Below are 18,859 nucleotides of genomic sequence, written 5' to 3' on the forward strand. Positions count from 1 at the left end.
CGATTTTATGAATTTGACCTCAAAGGCAAGGAAAGCAGAAGCAAAATTAAACAAACAGCGCTACATCAAACTAAAAAGCTTCTGCACAGCAAACAAAACTGTAAAAAACAAAAAGGCAATCAACTGAATGGGAGAAGACATTTGTGAACACCACCTCCCAATAGGGGGTTAATATCCACAATATACAAAGCACTTATACAATTCAACAATGACAACCAGCCAACAAAAAGGCAACCATTTACAGACAACAGCTCCAACAAGGGGTTAATAGACAAAATATAGAAAGAATTCAGATCTGAAGGGTGTGCCAAGAAAGCTAGCAAAGGAAAGCAGTGACTGCTAGAAGTCTAACATGAAGTCCTGTGGGAATTTTCTATCTGACGATAGTATTGGGATGGAGAATCCAGCAGTAGTTAACAATCTGCTATCAGTAGTTTTAAACATGGTTCAAGATTTCTCTGAGCTGGGAAACTTACTAAGATGGTGGTGTAGGTAACAGCTGTACCCGTCGCCTCCCACAACCACATCAAAATTACAACTAAAATACAGAACAACCATCACTCAGAACCTCCTGAAATCTAGCTTAACAGAAGCCCTACAACCAGGGAACTGAGGAAGCAATGAGATCGGTAGGAGGGGGCGGAGGGGCGGAGGGGCGGGCAGATCAGGGCTGAATCCCGGAGACTCCGCCGCAGGCCCACACCCTGTACCGCGGTTGAAACCCAGAAGGAACATCTCAGTGGTGGGGGTTTCCCAGAGGAGTGAGAGGTCCCAGCCCCACATCGGACCCCCAGCCCAGGGCTCCAGGGCCGGGAAGAGAAGTCCCCACAACTTCAGGCTGTAAAAACCAGCGGGGACTGTCACTGAGGGACACAGAAGCAGCAGGAGTCCCAGGTTGTTCTCTTAAAGGGCCCGCACACGGACTCACTCAGAAACATGCTCCCTCTGAGCTCCAGTGCTGGGAAGCAGCTTGAAAGTAACCTGGGACATTTGGGGAGGAACTAACTTGCCTGAAATCAGGGCCAGAGGTGGAGGGGCAGCTTTCTCCCAGACAGAAGAGCTGACAGAGGCCACTGCTCCTTTGGCAAACCCTCCCCACACAGAGGGGGTCTGGGGGTCAGTTCCTCCCAGTGAACCCAATAGCAACCAAGGCTCAACTACAACAAGACAGCCTACACAGGGGAGCACCTAGAAAGCCCAGCTCAGCTGACTGGGGAGGCTGAGTCACTGGACCCTACAGGACACCTACTACACAAAGCCACTCTACAAATTCCAGGAGACATAGCAGCTCTACCTAATACATAGAAACAAACACCTGGAAGCAGCCATAATGTGGAGGCAAAGAAACATGTCAAAAAGGAAACAAAAGAAGAAATCTCCAGAAAAGGAACTAAATGAAATAGAACCAAGCAAGCTAGTAGATACAGAGTTCAGAATTATGGTTATAAGGATGCTCAAGGATATTAGTAAGACTATTACAAAAACAAGTGAGACCATCGATGACATAATAAAGTACCAATCAGAAATGAAGGCTACAGGAACTGAAATGAATAATAATTTACAGGGAATCAACAGTAGAGTAGAGGACGCTGAGAATCAAATCAGCAATTTGGAACATGAGGAAACAAAAACCACCCAATCAGAAGAGCAAAAAGAAAAAAGAATCCAGAAATATGAAAATAGTATAAGGAGCCTCTGGGACAAATTCAAGAGGCCCAACATTCGTATTATTGAGTGCCAGAAGGAGAAGAGAGCAAGAAATTGAAAACCTATTTAAAAAAATTATGACAGAAAACTTCCCCTACCTGGGGAAAGAAATCGACTTACAAGTCCAGGAAGCACAGACAGTCCCAAACAAGAGGAACTCAAAGAGGCCCACAGCAAGATGCACCATAATTAAAATGCCAAAAGTTAAAGACAAAGAGAGAATCTTAAAAGCAGCAAGAGAAAAGCAATTAGTTACCTACAAGGGAGCACCCATATGACTGTCAGCTGATTTCTCAACAGAAACTTTGCAGGCCAGAAGGGAGTGGCAAGAAATATTCAAAGTGATGATAAACAAGGACATACAACCAAGATTGCTCTACCCAGCAAAGCTGTCACTTAGAAGTGAAGGTCAGATAAAGAGCTTCTCACACAAGGAAAAGCTAAAGGAGTTCATCACCACCAGACCAGTACTACATGAAATGTTGAAGGGTCTTCTTTAAGAAGAAGCTAATGAACAGAAGAACCTGACAAACGAAATAGATCCAGAGACACTGATGCATGCAACAGATGATCATATTTCAGAGGGAAGAGTTATGTGCATAACTCATGGACACAGACAATAATGGGGTGAAGGCCTGGGGAGGGCGTGGGAGCGAGGCGGAGGGGGTCAATTGGGGGGAAAAATGGGACACCTGTAATACTTTCAACAATAAAGATTTTAAAAAAAAAGAATTCATACAACTCAACACTAAACAAACAGACAATCCAATTAAAATATGGGGAGAGGACCCAGACAGACACTTCTCCCAAGAAGACATACAAATGGCCAACAGATATATGAAAAGATGCTCAACTTCATTATTAGGGAAATACAAATCCAAACGACAATGAGATACCACCTCACACCTGTTAGAATGGCTATTTTCAATAAGACGAGTATACTAACAAGTGCTGGAGAGGTTGTGGAGAAAAGGAACCCTCCTTCACTACTGATGGGGGTGCAAACTGGTACAGTCTGGTGGTTCCTCAAAAAATTAAGAATAGAGTTACCAAATGACACAGCAATCCCTTTCCTGGGTATCTACCTGAGAAACTAGAAAACATTTATTGGTAAACATATATGCACCCCTATGTTCATTGCAGCATTATTCACAGTGGCCAAGGCATAGAGACAACCAGTGTCCTTCGATAGAGAATTGGATAAAGAAGATGTGGTACATATATACAATGGAATACTACTCAGGCATAAGAAAAGATGAAATACTGCCATTTGCAACAACCGTGGATCTTGAAAATATCATGCTAAGCAAAATAAGTCAGAGAGAAAAAGTCAAGAACCATATGATTTCATTCTTACATGGGATATAAAACTGAAAACAAATGAACAAACACAACAAACAAAAACTCATAGACACAGTTAACAGTATGGTGGTTGCCAGAGGGGTGGGGGTGGTGAAAAGGTAATAAAGGGTAAATGAGGTCAAATGTATAATGACAGAAGGAGATTTGACTTTGGGCGGTGAACAGACAATGCAATATACGGATGATGTATCAGAGAACTGAACACTTGAAACCTATATAATCTTATTAACCAATGTCACCTGCAAAAAAATTAATTTAAAAAAGAAATCTCAGGAGAAATTAAAAGATATGCAGAACAAAATGAAAATAAAAATACAACTTATCAAAATTTGTGGAACACAGTGAAAAGAATGCTTAGAGGGAAATTTATAGCCTTGAATACATATATTAGAAAAGAAGATCTAAAATCAATCATCTAACCTTCTACCTTAGAAAACTAGGGGGAAAAAGAGCAAATTAAATCCAAAATAACAGAAAAGAAACCATAAAAATTAGAACAGAAATCAATTAAATTGAAAACTGGAAATAAATAGTGAAAATCAAAAGTTGGTTCTTTCTAAATAGATATGAGTAAGCCTCTAATGGGACGAGAGGAAATGGGAAATTGTTCAATGGGTATAGAAATTCAGTTTTGCAAAATGAAACGGTTCTAGAGATTTGTTTTATGACAATATGAATATAGCTAACACTACTTTATACTTAAAAACTGTACTTAAGAAAGGCAACAAGACCCTACCTAGCCAGGCTAAGAAGAAACGGGAGAAGAACACATAAGCAATTAATATCAAAAATGAAAGTGGGGACACCACAACAGACTCCATGGAGACTGGCAGGATAATAAGGGAATTACTACGAACAACTCTATGCTGACAAATTTGATAACCTTGGTGAAATGGATCAATTCCTTGAACCTTGATGAAATAGATCAATTCCTTGGAAGATACAATTTGCCAAAACTCACACAAGAAAAAAAAAACCATCTATGTAGGCCTATATCTGTAAAAGAAATTGAATCAGTAATTAATAACCTTACAAAAAAGAAAATACCAGGCCATATGGATTCGCTTGTAAATTCTAACAAACATTTAAGGAAGACATACCAATTCTTTACAATCTCTTCCAGAAGACCAGAAGCAGAAGGAATATTCCTAATTCACTCTATTAATTCGGGATTACTCTAATATCAAAATCTGACAAAGATATTACAAAAAAATAAAACTAGACCAATATCTCTCATGAACATAGATGCAAGATCCTCAACAAAATATTAGCAAATTAAATCCAATAATGTATAAAAAGAATTATACACCACAACCAAGTGGAATTTATTCCCGCTATGCAAGGCCGGTTCAACATTCAAAAATCACATCAGCCTACTAAAATAAGAAAAGGCTATTGCTATGAGCTAGGTAAAAGTTGGTAAGCACATGTACTAGAACACAACTACAAGCAGTTATCCATTTATTCACACCGTGTACCAACAACTGGGATATAAGGAAAGATAAGGCAGACTTCACGCTCTTGTAGAATCTACAATCTATCAGAGAGACAGAACACTGAACACGCAATCACAAGCCCCTATAGCAGGGACTCAACCTAGACTGGACAGAAGTGGCAGGGTGATGGTGATGAAGCACTAACTTGGTTAAAAAACACAGAGCGGTATGGCTGAAGGGAATATCATAAGCCAGGTATATGAAGGTCATGAAGCAAAAGAAAAAGTACAGTATGTTAAATGTACTGAAAGGAATCCAGGTTTAATATCACAGGAAGAATAGAAAAGGATTGCACATGGTTGTGGTTTTGTTGTTTATGAGGTAAAAATAAAAATAGAAGGCAAAAACGTTATGGGTGCCTTACAAAAGAATACCTTAGGTGATGAGCCATATCTAAGGTAGAGAGAGGACTAAACATCTGATATACTTTCAAAAGATAATTTAAAAAACTAAGACGGCAGGAATTGCTGAGTTACACAACTTGAAGGAAAACCTCTCAAGTGCATGCTCTTTCTCTAATTATGCTCAAGATTCAATCTTTCACCCAGCTGGGCATGGCTCAGCGGTTGAGCGTTGACCCAGGATCCAGGCGATCGGGGTTCGATTCCCGGTCAGGGCACATGCCCAGGTTACGGGCTCGATCCCCAGTCGGGGGTGTGCAGGAGGCAGCCGATCAATGACTCTCTCATCATAGATGTTTCCATCTCTCTATCCCTCTCCTTTCCTCTCTATGAAATCAATAAAGATATATTTAAAAAAAAAAAAGATTCAATCTTTCTATCCATTAAAGGAAAACCCAGAAGTTAAAACAAAATACTATAAAAATTAAGCACTTAAAAATTTAACACAGTAATCCTGATGAAGAAATAAATGTTATCCTGGAAAAGATAAGTTTCTAAAATGTATGTAATACAAAAACTTAATTTTGCCTTTTCAAATATAATTTCTGTCACTCTTCACTGTATCTATTTAAAAACACCAATTTAACTATTTAGCCATTAAACATTTTCTGAAATTTCTTCAATGACTTGTAGTATTACTTAATACAAAATTATGTTTCTAGTTAATGTATAATGTTCTAGTTATATTTCTATGATCAATGTTTTATAAAGGAGTTACTTACAGGGACATTAAGTGCATATTGCAGTCCTTGAGGAAGTCTTTCATGTGTTTCCATCTGCTCTTCATCATTTTTCACTGTCTCCTCATGGACCATGAGTTCATCATGTGATATCATATCCTGTTGTCTCATTTCACTTTCTTGTAACACTTCATCTGCAGCAAGGATCTCCTGGTGGGGCAAACTCCGATCTTGAAGTACTGACTCCTGCAGGTCCCCGGACACAGTGGACTGGCCAGACACTCCACCCATTACAACCATCGCCCTGGAAGACTGCATTTCGTCTATGCCGCCACATTTAAGAAATAATCCTTCCAGTTTGTCGTCAATGTTCATGCTTAATTATAACTGCCTAGAAAGACCAAGTTTGGCAACAAAGCATAATAAATTAGTTTTATAGGTCTACTTGATAATTTTGTTAATTCAAATTATGAAAGGTACCCACTTTAATAGAAAAACTTCATTCATATAGTTCAGTATTGCCTCCAATTTTTAAATTACCAAGGTAAGTTTCCATAAGGCTAGTAAAACACAAATTTTCATTTTTGTCTTAAAAGTATACTCTATTTTTATGAAAAATGAGGCTGACATTAAGCAAATTAGGAAAAAAGTATTTGTAATAGTCAAGGATTCATATCCTCTAATATATTAAAATGTCTTAAAATAAAAAGAAATGCATTCATTAGGAAATAAACTAACAGAACATTATCAGGCAAATCATAAAAAAACTTAGAAACAGTCACTAAATACATAAAATAATAGTCAATTACAGTAGTAATCAAAGAAATAAATATTAAAACAAAGATATCAATATTTCTTCTACAAAACTGGTGATGACTTAAAAAAATTAAGTCCAATGTTGAGGTGGTTTTAAAAAAAACACACTTATCCACTGACAGTGGGAATATAAATTAGTTCAACAATTTTCAAAGGCAATTTGATCTATGTATCAAAAGTCATAAAAATGCACATACTCTTTGAACCAGTGACTATGCTTTTAGGAACCTATTCTGATGAAATCAGAAATGCATAGAAAGATATATACGAAAAATCACTAGTGTTTACAATAGTGAATAACTGCAAATACACTACATATTCAACAAAAAAATGATTAAATATATTCATATGTATGTTTTAAAACTATAGTGATAGCTGCACAAATCAGCAAATTTACTAAAAAATCACTGAATTTTACACTTAAAATAGGTGAATTTTAACTTTATCTCAATAAAGTTTTTCTTAAAAATAAAATTAGAATGGCTACCCTTGGGAGGGGCTGCTGATAGAAGGCAGGAAGAGAAGGATGTCTGAGAGCTGGCAATGTTTTTTCTTGAGCTGAATGATGGTTGCACAGGTGTGCTCAATTTGTAAAATTTCAAGATGTACATCTGTGATATGTGCACATTTCTGTCAGCTGTTATAGTAATTCAGTAAAAAGTCTGTTGAAACAAAAAATCCAGTCATAAAAAACTTCTTTAAAAATATTTTTAAATTCGGGGAAATATCCCAACATAAAGGAAAGGGGTGTGTGTGTGTGTGTGTGTGTGTGTGTGTGAATGTGCACAGGTTTATCTAAAATGCTAACAATATTAACATTATCCACGGGTGGTAAAATTACCAGTTTTTTTCTCATAATTATATTTATCTCTAATTTGAAAGCTTTCTATAATAAAATTTTTTTATAAATGTTTTTAAATTTGTTTAAATAAAATAAAAGCAAATTTACTAAATTTACTAATTCGTTATTAATATAGTGTTAAGTAGTTGTACATGATTAAATAAATAGGTCATGATAAAAACTAGACACTATCTTGTTTTCTAGGCATTATCCTTTTTTCTCTATTATAGAAAAGTCGGGCAATATTAAATCCACCCTTATAACTCTGGTTGCTATAAATTCATATTCCATTGTGTTACTCTAGGAACTAACAACAATAATCATGAAACCCAAAGAAACAACATTTCAAAGAAGGTCAAAGCATTGGTACAAAGCTTGTTTTTTTTAAAACCAATTTCTATTATCAGATTGTGTGAAATAAACATACATACCCTATCCAAGGAAAAGGGCCCATAATTAATACACACATTAACTATGTTTCAGTTTAGTCATCTCTTTCCCAAATCAATAAGGTAGGTAATGGTTACTGCCTTGATCATAGCTTTCAGAGGTAAATAAAGGATCAGTTAAATTCAAATACACTACTGAAATCTAAATGCTATTTCTTTTACTAAGGTCTTTATCTAGGGAGAAAACTTTACTGAAATAAATAGCTATATATATATGAACAGCAAAGTAAGCAAAATAAAAATATAATTCATACTTGCTAATCTTGTCTTCCCTGATACCAGGTACAATCGGTCTAGAATACATAGGACAAAGGACCAAGAATCTAATTTCATTTTTTAAAATCTCTAAGTAGCAAATTTAAAATCTAAAGAAAAAATATTTTAAATATACCACCAAATACCCATTCTCTTCAAATATTCTAATTTATCATATTTCTCACAAAATAAACTACCCTCCGACTAAGTGAAACTTAAGTTTTTAGGGCCAGAATTTGCTTATTTTGGCAATTTCTTTGGAAATCTTTACCAAATAAATTATATTCTTCTAATCTATTTACTGTTTTCTTAAAGAATTTGGAAAAGCCCTAATTTAAAAATGACTTATATACACAGAAAGCCATCCTATATTATAATTCTTAGTTGCTGTTATAGTTGCTATTGCCACACAGTTTGTTTGTTTTTTTAAGGAGCTTTTTTAAATATAGGAGATGTAGAAGAAGAGATTATTAAATTAACAATTTAGAGAAACTGACCTAGGACAGAACTCAGTTTTTTAAAAGAAAGTGGCCAAAGTTGAAGCTGACTTATTAACCCAACACAAGGTCTACATTCCCCTAAAGCAGCAGTATCCAAATCCAATGTTTCTGATCATGTACCTCATCAACTTTTTTAAATTTAGCACATCCTAATACATTTGACCTTTGAACAACACAAGGGTTGGGGTGCTGACTTCACACAATAGAAAATCCATATATAACTTTTAACTCCCCCAAAACTTGACTACAGGATTGGTTCCAGGACGGCCCCCCTTCAATACCCTTTAATACCAAAATTCAAGGATGTTCAAGTCCTTATATAAAATGGCATAGAACAATGCATACAGTCAGCCTTCTGTACCCACAGATTTCCAACTGCTGATCAAAAATAAGTTTCTTAGGGTTAAAACTTATTTCAATCTATGGTTGGCTGAATCCACAGACGTGAAACCTGGAAATACAGAGGGCCACCTGTATATGCATACTATTTTTAAACTATACAATACCATGTAGACATTAGCAAACACAAAAATATGTATATATTTTTACGCACCTTATCCCTAATATCAGGCTGAAACTATTAGAATTGAGGAAGTTGAAGTACTTTGGAGATAGAGAATATTTTGGGGGGAAAGGCAGGTTTGCATAAAGTGCCAAAGTGAGGGATTTAGAACAGGAAGATAGCAAGCCTCAATATAGAAGTAGTAAATGGAAAGGGAAGTGGAAATACTGTAAATGGAAGATAAAGTTGACCTCTTCAAAAACTTTCTTGAAAACAAGCCATATACACAGCAAAAAGAATTCTCTCTTCCTTTTTTATATATGGGTTCTTATTCCTATGACTCTCAAACAAAGCCATACACTTTGAGTTACTGGCTTAGCCTAGAAACAGTTTTTAAGACAATTTTCTGAAATACCAGAAAATACTAAGATAACATAGATTTCAATATCAATGAACAATGCTCTGAAGAAGGTTTTAAACTAAGCCTTGGAAATATCTATCAAAACGAAAACGACGTGTACCCTTGACCCAGTGACCTCACTGCTAGGAATATATACAATCCTATGGGCTTATTCATAAAAATTAACCAAAGGTATATGTACAAGGAAGTTTGGCACAACCCTTTAATAGGAAAAGATTGTAAACAACTTAAGTGTCCACTGACAAGACTTATTATGATTCAACCATACAATGACATGCACATAGCCATTAAAAGGAATGAGGTAGCTATAAGTGCTGGTGAAAAGTTCTCCAAGATATATTAAGTGAAAAAAATCCAAGAAGAAACATAAACAAATAATATGACCCATATTTGTATCACATACCTCAGCTAGTGTCTGGGCAGAGTAAGCTGAACAGGAAATGAAACAAGGCTCTCAAACAAAAAAGTTAATTTCAGCAACCCTATAGTAAAAGGGAATAGTACAAAGCTATACTAAGAGAAATGACAGAGGAAAGTACATTTTTTGTAATCCTTAACTTTCCCCCTCTACCTCCTAACAGTCTCACGTGCTTCACAGCACATTCAAAATCCGAATACAACAAAAGGTCCCATGCTCAAAATTTAACACAAGATACTTCCCTTCTTTAATTTCAGTATTTTTAGGAAGGACTAGATGAGTGTAAAGAAAACTCATGTAATCAATTCACATTTAGATGTGAACAGTTAAATGTCTTTTCCTAATATACCTTGAAAAAAGCCAACTGTTGCACTAGCTGGTCTGGCTCAGTGGTTAGAGTGTAGGCCCATGGACTGAAGGGTCCCGGGTTAGATTCCGGCCAAGGGCACGTACCTTGGTTGCAGGCTCGATCCTCGGCCCCCAGTCGGGGCTCATGCAGGAGGCAATGAGTCGATGTGTCTCACATTGATGTTTTCCCCACCTCTCAGCCCCCCACCCCTACCTCTCATCCTTTCACTCTCTCTGAAAAGCAATGGAAAAAATATCCTTGGGTAGGGATTGGAAAAAAAAAAAAGCTAACTGTTTTTGACCCAAATGTCTGTACAATTAATGAAAATTCAGGAGATAGGGACATTATACAGGAGAAAGGAAGAAAGAAATAATGCTTCTTTTAAATCATGTCACATGAAAGAGTGGAAGATAAAAAGAAACAATTTGCATTCCCAGGAGCTGCTGGACAACTGTGGGGGGGAAAGGACTAAGTGGAGTAATAAAAAGCTACGCCCAGCCAGCATGGCTCAGGGGTTGAGCTCTGACCTATGAACCAGGAGGCCACAGTTCCATTCCAGGTCAGGGCACATGCCAAGGTTGCAGGCTAAATCCACAGTAGGGGGCGTGCAGGAGGCAGCCGATCAATGACTCCCATCAGTGATGTTTCTATCTCTATCCTTCTCCCTTCCTCTCTCTGCAATCAACAAAAACATATTTTAAAATAATAAGCAACCCTGAGCTCCTTCAGATGACCCATTATCTTATAAGTGAAGGGAACTTGGGCAGCTGACAATGGTATAAAATGGCAGAGCTATTAACAGCCAAAACAGGATAAAAAATGAAACCCAAAGGCAAATTTAGCTAAAGGTGGGATGGTACTCCTGGAGTTTCAAATTAACCAGAACAGAAATTGTTAAAAACAAGAACAGAAGAGGAGAGAGGAAGAAAGGACAAGGCCCACCGCAGGGCCAAATTCTGCTAAATGTCACTTTAGCAGCTTATTTCTAACACTACATTACTTTACCCTTTCCAAGTTTTATTCCTCCTCATCTCCAGCCCTCTGCCAGAGAAGCCAAAAGGTACAGCAACAGAGATATTTAGGGCGCCACAATACAGCTTCCTGCTCCATTGAAGTCCCGCTCTCCCACACACCCCCCACCATCCTTCCCCAGTATAAAATGTTTCGTTCAGCTACGTAAAAGCAATCTGAATTACCGTGGGTTATGTAACCCTAAAGAGAACATGAATTACCAACCATCTCTCTCCCGTCTTCCAGAAGAGACAGCTTCTTCTTTTTGTTGTCACCGTCTAATTTAATGCTTCTAATCATCTATGTACATACAATCAGAAACTAATCTTTATAGACTTATAAACTGAAATGGAGTAAATAAGCTTTGAGCCGGGGCGTTTCACAAGGAACTAAACACGTGGGCTTTTAATACAAGCATTTGCAACAATTACTTCCTAAACTGAGGGGAAGGACTGTTAGGCTTGTTTTCAGAGGACAAAGCATAACATATGGACAAGCTGGGCATTACTACTCATTTTTAATCAGCTACACAAGGCACTTAAAATGCTTATTGAGTTCTTTTTTTATGAAAGTTCTATGCAATTAATGAGAAAAATATCTTTCCACATTTGTTAATAGGTTTGAGTCTGTATTATGAAGTTCAGAGATTATCGTAATGTGGAAAGCACTGTGCTGAGCACATCTGTGTATTTTACTTTACTTAATATTTACAATAACACTCAAGAAAAAGTATATCTCCACTTAAAAAGTGAAGAGCCCGGCCGGGCGTGGCTCAGTGGTTGAGCATTGACCTAGGATCCAGGAGATCGAGGTTCGATTCCCAGTCAGGGCACATGCTCGGGTTGCGGGCTCGCAGCCAATCAATGACGACTCTCTCATCATTGATGTTTCAACTCTCTCTCCCTCTCCCTTCCTCTCTCTGAAATCAATAAACATATATTTTTAAAAAATAAAAAATAAATAAAAAGTAAAGAAAGAAAAGCAAAATCTAAGCCTATCCTGCATTCCAAATACTCATCCACAAAGTCTTCTAAAACAATGTAACAAGAAAATAATGGTATTTAGAAATATTAAAATATCAAATTTATGGTAACTAAAACTGTTTAAAGACACAGTTGTAATTTATCTTAAAAAGGAGTGAGGGTGTGTGAAAAGGTTCAAGTAAAAGAGAACCCTACATTCTACTGGATCCAGTTGTTTCATCCATCACATTTTATGCCAACAATTCAAACACCAATATTAAAAATATTTCTTCTATTAGGAAACTATGAATTTTCTACAGTCTTGTATAATAAAAAGATTATCAAAAATACTTCCTAAAACAAAATTTCCGCCCAGGCCAGTGTGGCTCAGTTGGTTGGAGCATTATCCTATTCACCAGGTCACACACACATAGCTTGTGGGTTCAGTCCCTGGTTGGAGCACGTAAGGGGCATGTACAAGAGGCAACCGATCAATGTATCTCTCACATCGATGTTTCTCTCTTTTTCTCTTTCTCGCTCTCTCTCTCTACCCCTTTCTCCCTCTTTAATATCAATTTTTTTAAAAACTTCCCTGTACACTATGGACAAACATTAAACATCTAAGTTCTTTTTTGTTAATCCTCACCAAGGATATCTTTTACACTGATTTCAGAGACAGTGGAAGGGAAGGGGGGGATAGAAAGGCATCGACTCCAGAGAGACACACTGGTCAGTTGCCTCCCACATGCATCCCGGCCTGGGCATCGAACCTGCAACTGAGGTACATGCCCTTGACCGGGAATCAAACCCTCAACCCTTTGGTCCACAGGTCGACACTCCAACCACTGAGCCAAACCAGCCAGGGCAAAACACCTAAGTTATTTTTAATATGTACTATTAGAGTAACCAAGACTCACTCCAGAACAGAAAAGTGTGAACTACTTAATCCACAACCTTTCATTTTCAAACATTAGATAAATGCTCTTACTTTAATACTACAAACCCTATTTGTGAAGTACAATAGCACTAGAGATACATTTAGTAATAAATTTAAATCAATAGTTCCAGTATAAATACTGTATACAAGTATGTAAATTTATCAAAACTAATTGCTATCTCAAGTCTCTTTACAAAAATACTAAGGTTCATATGTTGACAAAATATGGTAGAAAACTGACAACTAGTTTCCAACTCTTTAATAAATTCTGTAATAGAAATATAGAGTATTTGATACTTTTTTCAAAATACAGTATTTACAACAGGACAAGAACCATAAAATGCAATGTCAATGAAATACATTTTATCTAAAAGGAGCAATTTAAAGTATATAATGTCTTTGAGAATAAGTTATTCTGATCATATCTAAACATTTAAAATAACAGACATTTTAGAATTAGAGGAACCAGTTACCAGAGCCTCCATACAATCTTGACATTATTTACAGGGACTTTTCAAATAAATACATTTCTACCTTTTTAAGCTAACTCTGTCATAGTAGCCAAGTCTATATTTTAACTAGTATATCTAATATAAATGATTACTGAATTATCTACATAATTGCTTTTTTATATTAGTATAGGCAAACATCACAATATGTACAAATATACAGTAACTAGTATGTCTTTTCACATTTGAAAAATTATATGCTAGAGACCATTAAATTTTATTAATAAGTCTAATTTTCCCACATATGAAAACAGATTCCCTGGAGCCCTGGCTGGCATGGCTCAGTTGGTTGGAGTGTCATCCCGTAAACCAAACGGTGGCATGTTCAATTCCTAGTCAGGGCACATATCCAGGTTTCCAGTTTGATCCCCGGTCAGGGCAAGTGCAGAAGGCACCCAATCAGTGTCTGTCTGTCTACCTCTCTCTCTCTCTCTTCCTCTCTCTAAAATTAACTTTAAAAAAAATAAAAATAAATACTTTCCCTGGAAATCCTGAAAAATTTAATGTAGGTATATATATGTGTTGATGACAGGTAGGTGAAAAATACAATACCCTAAATAGCAAAAGGGTTAAATAAGAAAACTTTCCCACTTATATTTCTTAAAATTACATAACAAAATACACATGTTTTTCTGTGTGGAACTAAACTTAAAATCCAAAATAATACAATAATTCTTCAATTTTCTCTTAACACTGTTTTTTCAGGAAAAAAAATTAAATCCCAAATTTCTATCAGATATAAATACCAAAACATAAAGAAACTACTGTACAAACTCAACATGAAATCCTAGCATCCAAAAAACTGATTTCATATTTGAAAATTTTACTTATTCATGATTATGAAAAACAAATATTAAAGTTACCTGAGACTAAGGTAAAACTGAAGACTTCAAGGATGGGAATGCTGTAGAGTTGAAAAAGAAATCATGGTTGAGTTTCTACCTTTCATAGGCTTCAGTGACCCTGAATACCACCTTAACCACTTATGCCATCCGATTCCTACAAAAAAAAAAACAAACACACACACAACGAACAAAACACATTACTTATGGAGGAAAAAAATACTGTACAAATACAACGTGGAAAAATTGGTACCAATAATGATATAATCACTCTTTATAAATAATAAGCTATGCCTGAATGACCAATGCAATGGCTTGCTTTTAATCTGAAACTGGGAAAATATGAGTGCTAAGTAGTAACTGTGATATAACCTTGGCCTTATAAAGAATAATTTGCCCAGATCTGGAGTTTACAGATTCAGAGATACAGGACGTTGAAGGAAATTCAGAGGATTACAGACCTAAAAGGTTAGAAAAGAGAAAACAAAGATTAAGAAACCACTTAATAACACTATTCATATCTGCTTTGTAACATCTATGAAGAGAAGAAAGCAGCAAACATAATACCAAGCCTAACAAATAACAAATAGAACTAGTCATGTACAGAATGCATGTTTGTAATCGCAATAGAAAAGATCTAGTTTCAGAAACATAATCAGTAAGGTCATCTCTGATAGCAAAAGTTGACAAAAAGAGAATAATCATAGAGAGACTGTGTACCATATCCAAAAATAAAAACCAAGACATAAGCTATACACAAGAAAACTTCCTGACAGTATTTCTGAGCTTAGTAAAAGACTAAAGAGTTTATAGAACTTCCCACCACAGAGTTCTTCAAAATACTAGATTCCTATCTATCAAGAATAATTCATTATGTATTCCTTCTCAGGAAGCTTGGAGACCAGATGATATATAAAAAGTCTTATGATTTTCTATCAATTTTTACAATGGTGCAAAGGCAAGAATAGTCTTTCTTACCTAGAACAAACCAGTAATAATTCTATCTTTGAAATTCAGAAAGTAGAATACTAAATCACTTTTTAAAACCATTTCAATATTGTATCTTTATTTTTTAAAACTTTAAATTGTAATGGGCTATTCACCCTTAGTACCCTTCTATTTCTCTTAATCTGTTTCTCTTAACACTGTTTTTTCATGCATGTCTATTTTTCCAGATAAACTTTTATCCCAAAGTAAAATTAGTTTTCTTTCAATAGGAATAGGGTTGTATCATATATAAATGATAATAAAATGACAACAGTAACAATAACCTGGGCAGGAGGAGGAGGGAGTGACAATACAGCATTGCTCCAATAAATTATCTAAAATTCCCAGTTTTTAACAATATATTATAAGATGTATATTTTTAAAACAGGAAAATGTAACCCATATTAATGAAAAACAGCAGTCATTACAAACTGTTTATGAGTATCCCCAGATATTGGCTTAAGCAGATATTTCAAAACATCTATTATAGGTATGTTAAAAGTAAAAATTTTTCAAAATTTTAATTATGAAAGCAAATAAGCCATAAAGAGATCATCAATAAGGGTAAAGAAATTATGTAGAGGAACCACATGGAAACTCTGAATTTGAAGAAAAATAAAATATTTACTAGAAGATTCAGAAGTGGATTCAAGATGGCAGGAAAAAAAAAATCAATGACCTTAAAGACAGACACGTCAGGAGCAGTTACCCAATCGAAAGGCCAGAAAGAAAAAGGATGAAGGAAACTGAGCAGAGCCTCAAAGACCAACTTACCGTCATTTCTGGAGTCCAAGAAGGAGAGTAGAGAAAAGGCAGAAAAATATTTTTCAAATAACATACCCCCCAGAAATATCCCAAATTTAATTTTTTTGAAAGAAATCAAATCTGCAGGTCTTGAAAGTTCGATAAATTTAAAGTAGGATAAATTCAAAGAGACCACACCTAGACATATCATAAGCAAACTGTTGAAAACAAACTCAGAAAACTCTAGCAAGCACAGAGACAAATTATTCAGCATATGCAGGGAACCACCAACACGATTAAGAGCTAACTTTCAATCAGAAACAATAAAGGCCGTAAGAGTGGCATCACATATTCAAAGTGCTGATGGGAAGAGCTATCAACCAAGAAGGAGGTAAAACTATCCTTCAAAAATGAAGGATAATATGGTCTCAGATAAACTAAGGCTGAGAGAATTTTTTGCTAGCAGACCTGCCTGATAAGAAATACTAAAGGAAGTACATGAGCTGAAAGGAAAAGGTACCAGACTCAAATACACAGGAAGAAAAGAAGAACACCAGAAATTGTAAAAATGGTAAGTGTGTGGGTTAAACAACTATAAATACAGTCACAAGCCACATACAACATTTCGGTCAATGACAGACCATGTATATGACAGTGGTCCCTTAGGATTATCATGGAGCTGAAAAATTGCATACAGTGAGGTCACAGCTGTTGTAATGTAGCACAATGCAGTATCAGTACCTACAGTATTCAGTACAGTAACATGCTGTACAGGTCTGTAGCCTAGAAGTAGTAGGCTATACCATATAGCCTTGGTGTGTGGTAGGTTATACCATCTAGGTTTGTGTAAGTATACTCACTCTACATTGTTAGTGCAACATACCTGCATAACACATTTCTATGCATGTATCCCCATCATTAAGTGACACATGACTTTATTTTTCTCATTTCTTCTCTTAACATCTTTCAAAGATATAAGACTATATAAAGCAATGATTATATCATTGTATTGCTGGGTTTACAGTATATACAGATACAATATATATAACAATAATGGCACAATAGTGAAGGGAGGAAATGGAGCTATACTGGCGCAAGGTTTCTGTATTTTACTGATACTGAGTTCGTGTTAACATTAAGCAGATTGATAAAATGCGCACTGTAAACCCTACAGTGACCACAAAGAAAATATCTTCAATTATGTTTACTAAAAATAAAAATAAAAGAATATGGCACAAAAAAAATATTTAATAACAAAGGAGGCAGTAAAGGAGGCACAGAGGAACAAGAACCACAAGAAACAAAAAACAAGCAGCAAAATGGCAGGTGTAAATCCAACCATGTCTAGAATTAAATCTGAATGGTCTAAATAGCCCAATAGAAAGGCAAAGTCTTTCAGAATGGACAAAAAAAGGATTCAATTACATGCTGTCAACAAGAGACACACTTTATATTTAAGATCAAAAGAAAAAGATGGGGGGAAAAGGAAATACTATAAAAACAGTAACCATAAGAGAGCTAGAATAGTTATATGAACATTATCTAGACTTTAAAACAAATATTACTAGAGACAAAGAAAGGTATTCCACAATGGTAAAGATTCAATAAACCAGAAAGATATTATAATTATAAATGTACATTATAAATGTACACCTAAAAACAGAGCAGAGCCCCAAAATAATGAAGCAAGAACATCACTGAAGAGTAAAAAATAAAAATAAAAAATCAAACAACCATAGTGGAAGATTTCAATATCCCACTCTAAATACCTGATAGAATAACTAGACAGAAAATTAGCAATACAGAAAACCTGAACTACACTATCAATCAACTAGACTTAACTAGCATATATAAAAAACTCCAGCAAACAAAGGAATACATATTGTTTTCAGGCACACACGAAACATTCACCAAGACAGACAAAATGCTAAGCCATAAAACAAGTCTCATAAATGTAAATGAGTGGAAGCCATACAAAGTATGTTCAGAATCAATTAAATTAGAAACTGGAAAATCCTCAAGTGTTTGGAAATTAAATTTTACACTTCTAAATAATATATGGGTCAAAGAAGAAATTAAAAGAGAAATTAGAGAATATTTTAACTGAATGAAAACGAAAACAAACATCAAAATGTATTGCATGCAGCTAAATAAAGCAGTACTTAGAAGAAAATTTACAACTTTAAGTATATATTTGAAAAAAAGTCTCAAATCAATAACATGAGCCTCCACCTTAACAAAACAGGAAAATAGTAAACTAAACCCTAAAGCATGCAGATGAAAGGGAATAATAAAGATCAGAGCAGAAAGTAATAAAATACAAAACAGTAAATTAAGAGAAAAACTTGGTTCTTTAAAAAAAAAAAGCTGAAAAACTTTTAGGTAGACTGACCAAAGTCAAAGAGAAAAATACACGAATTACCAAAATCAGGAGTAAAAGAGAGGACATTAACACTAACCCCCTGCCCAATAAAAAATTTCAAAAATCTAAAGAATTAAAAGGCAAGGAATATTATAAGCAAATTGATGACAAGTTAGAAAACTTTTATCAAATGGAAAAATTTCTAAAAAGACAGATATTATCAAAACTGACTACAGATAGAAAAATCTGACTATGACAAAAAAACAAACAAACTGAACTAGTACTTTAAAATCTTCCCACCAAAAAAA

The 18,859-nt window shown here is 35.4% G+C and overlaps 1 protein-coding gene across 3 annotated transcripts in view; it reads right to left on the reverse strand.

Moving 5' to 3' along the window:
• Positions 1-18,859, reverse strand: part of ZNF148 (zinc finger protein 148) — a 96,895-nt gene that overhangs the window by 40,062 nt on the left and 37,974 nt on the right. Inside the window, exons 3-4 of one of the 3 annotated variants that reach the window (XM_087818194.1) lie at positions 14,480-14,615; positions 5,689-6,037 (exon numbers count right to left, since the gene is read on the reverse strand). In XM_087818194.1, coding sequence (XP_087674320.1) covers positions 5,689-6,021 — 333 coding nt within the window. In that variant the 5' untranslated portion in view covers positions 6,022-6,037; positions 14,480-14,615. Of the gene's footprint in view, positions 1-5,688; positions 6,681-14,479; positions 15,371-18,859 lie in introns of those variants that run through there. The other 2 variants (XM_016199952.2, XM_016199953.2) reach the window with 2 other exon arrangements.

This window comes from Miniopterus natalensis, chromosome 6 (assembly GCF_054644295.1).
Source record: "Miniopterus natalensis isolate mMinNat1 chromosome 6, mMinNat1.hap1, whole genome shotgun sequence".
NCBI lineage: Eukaryota > Metazoa > Chordata > Mammalia > Chiroptera > Miniopteridae > Miniopterus > Miniopterus natalensis.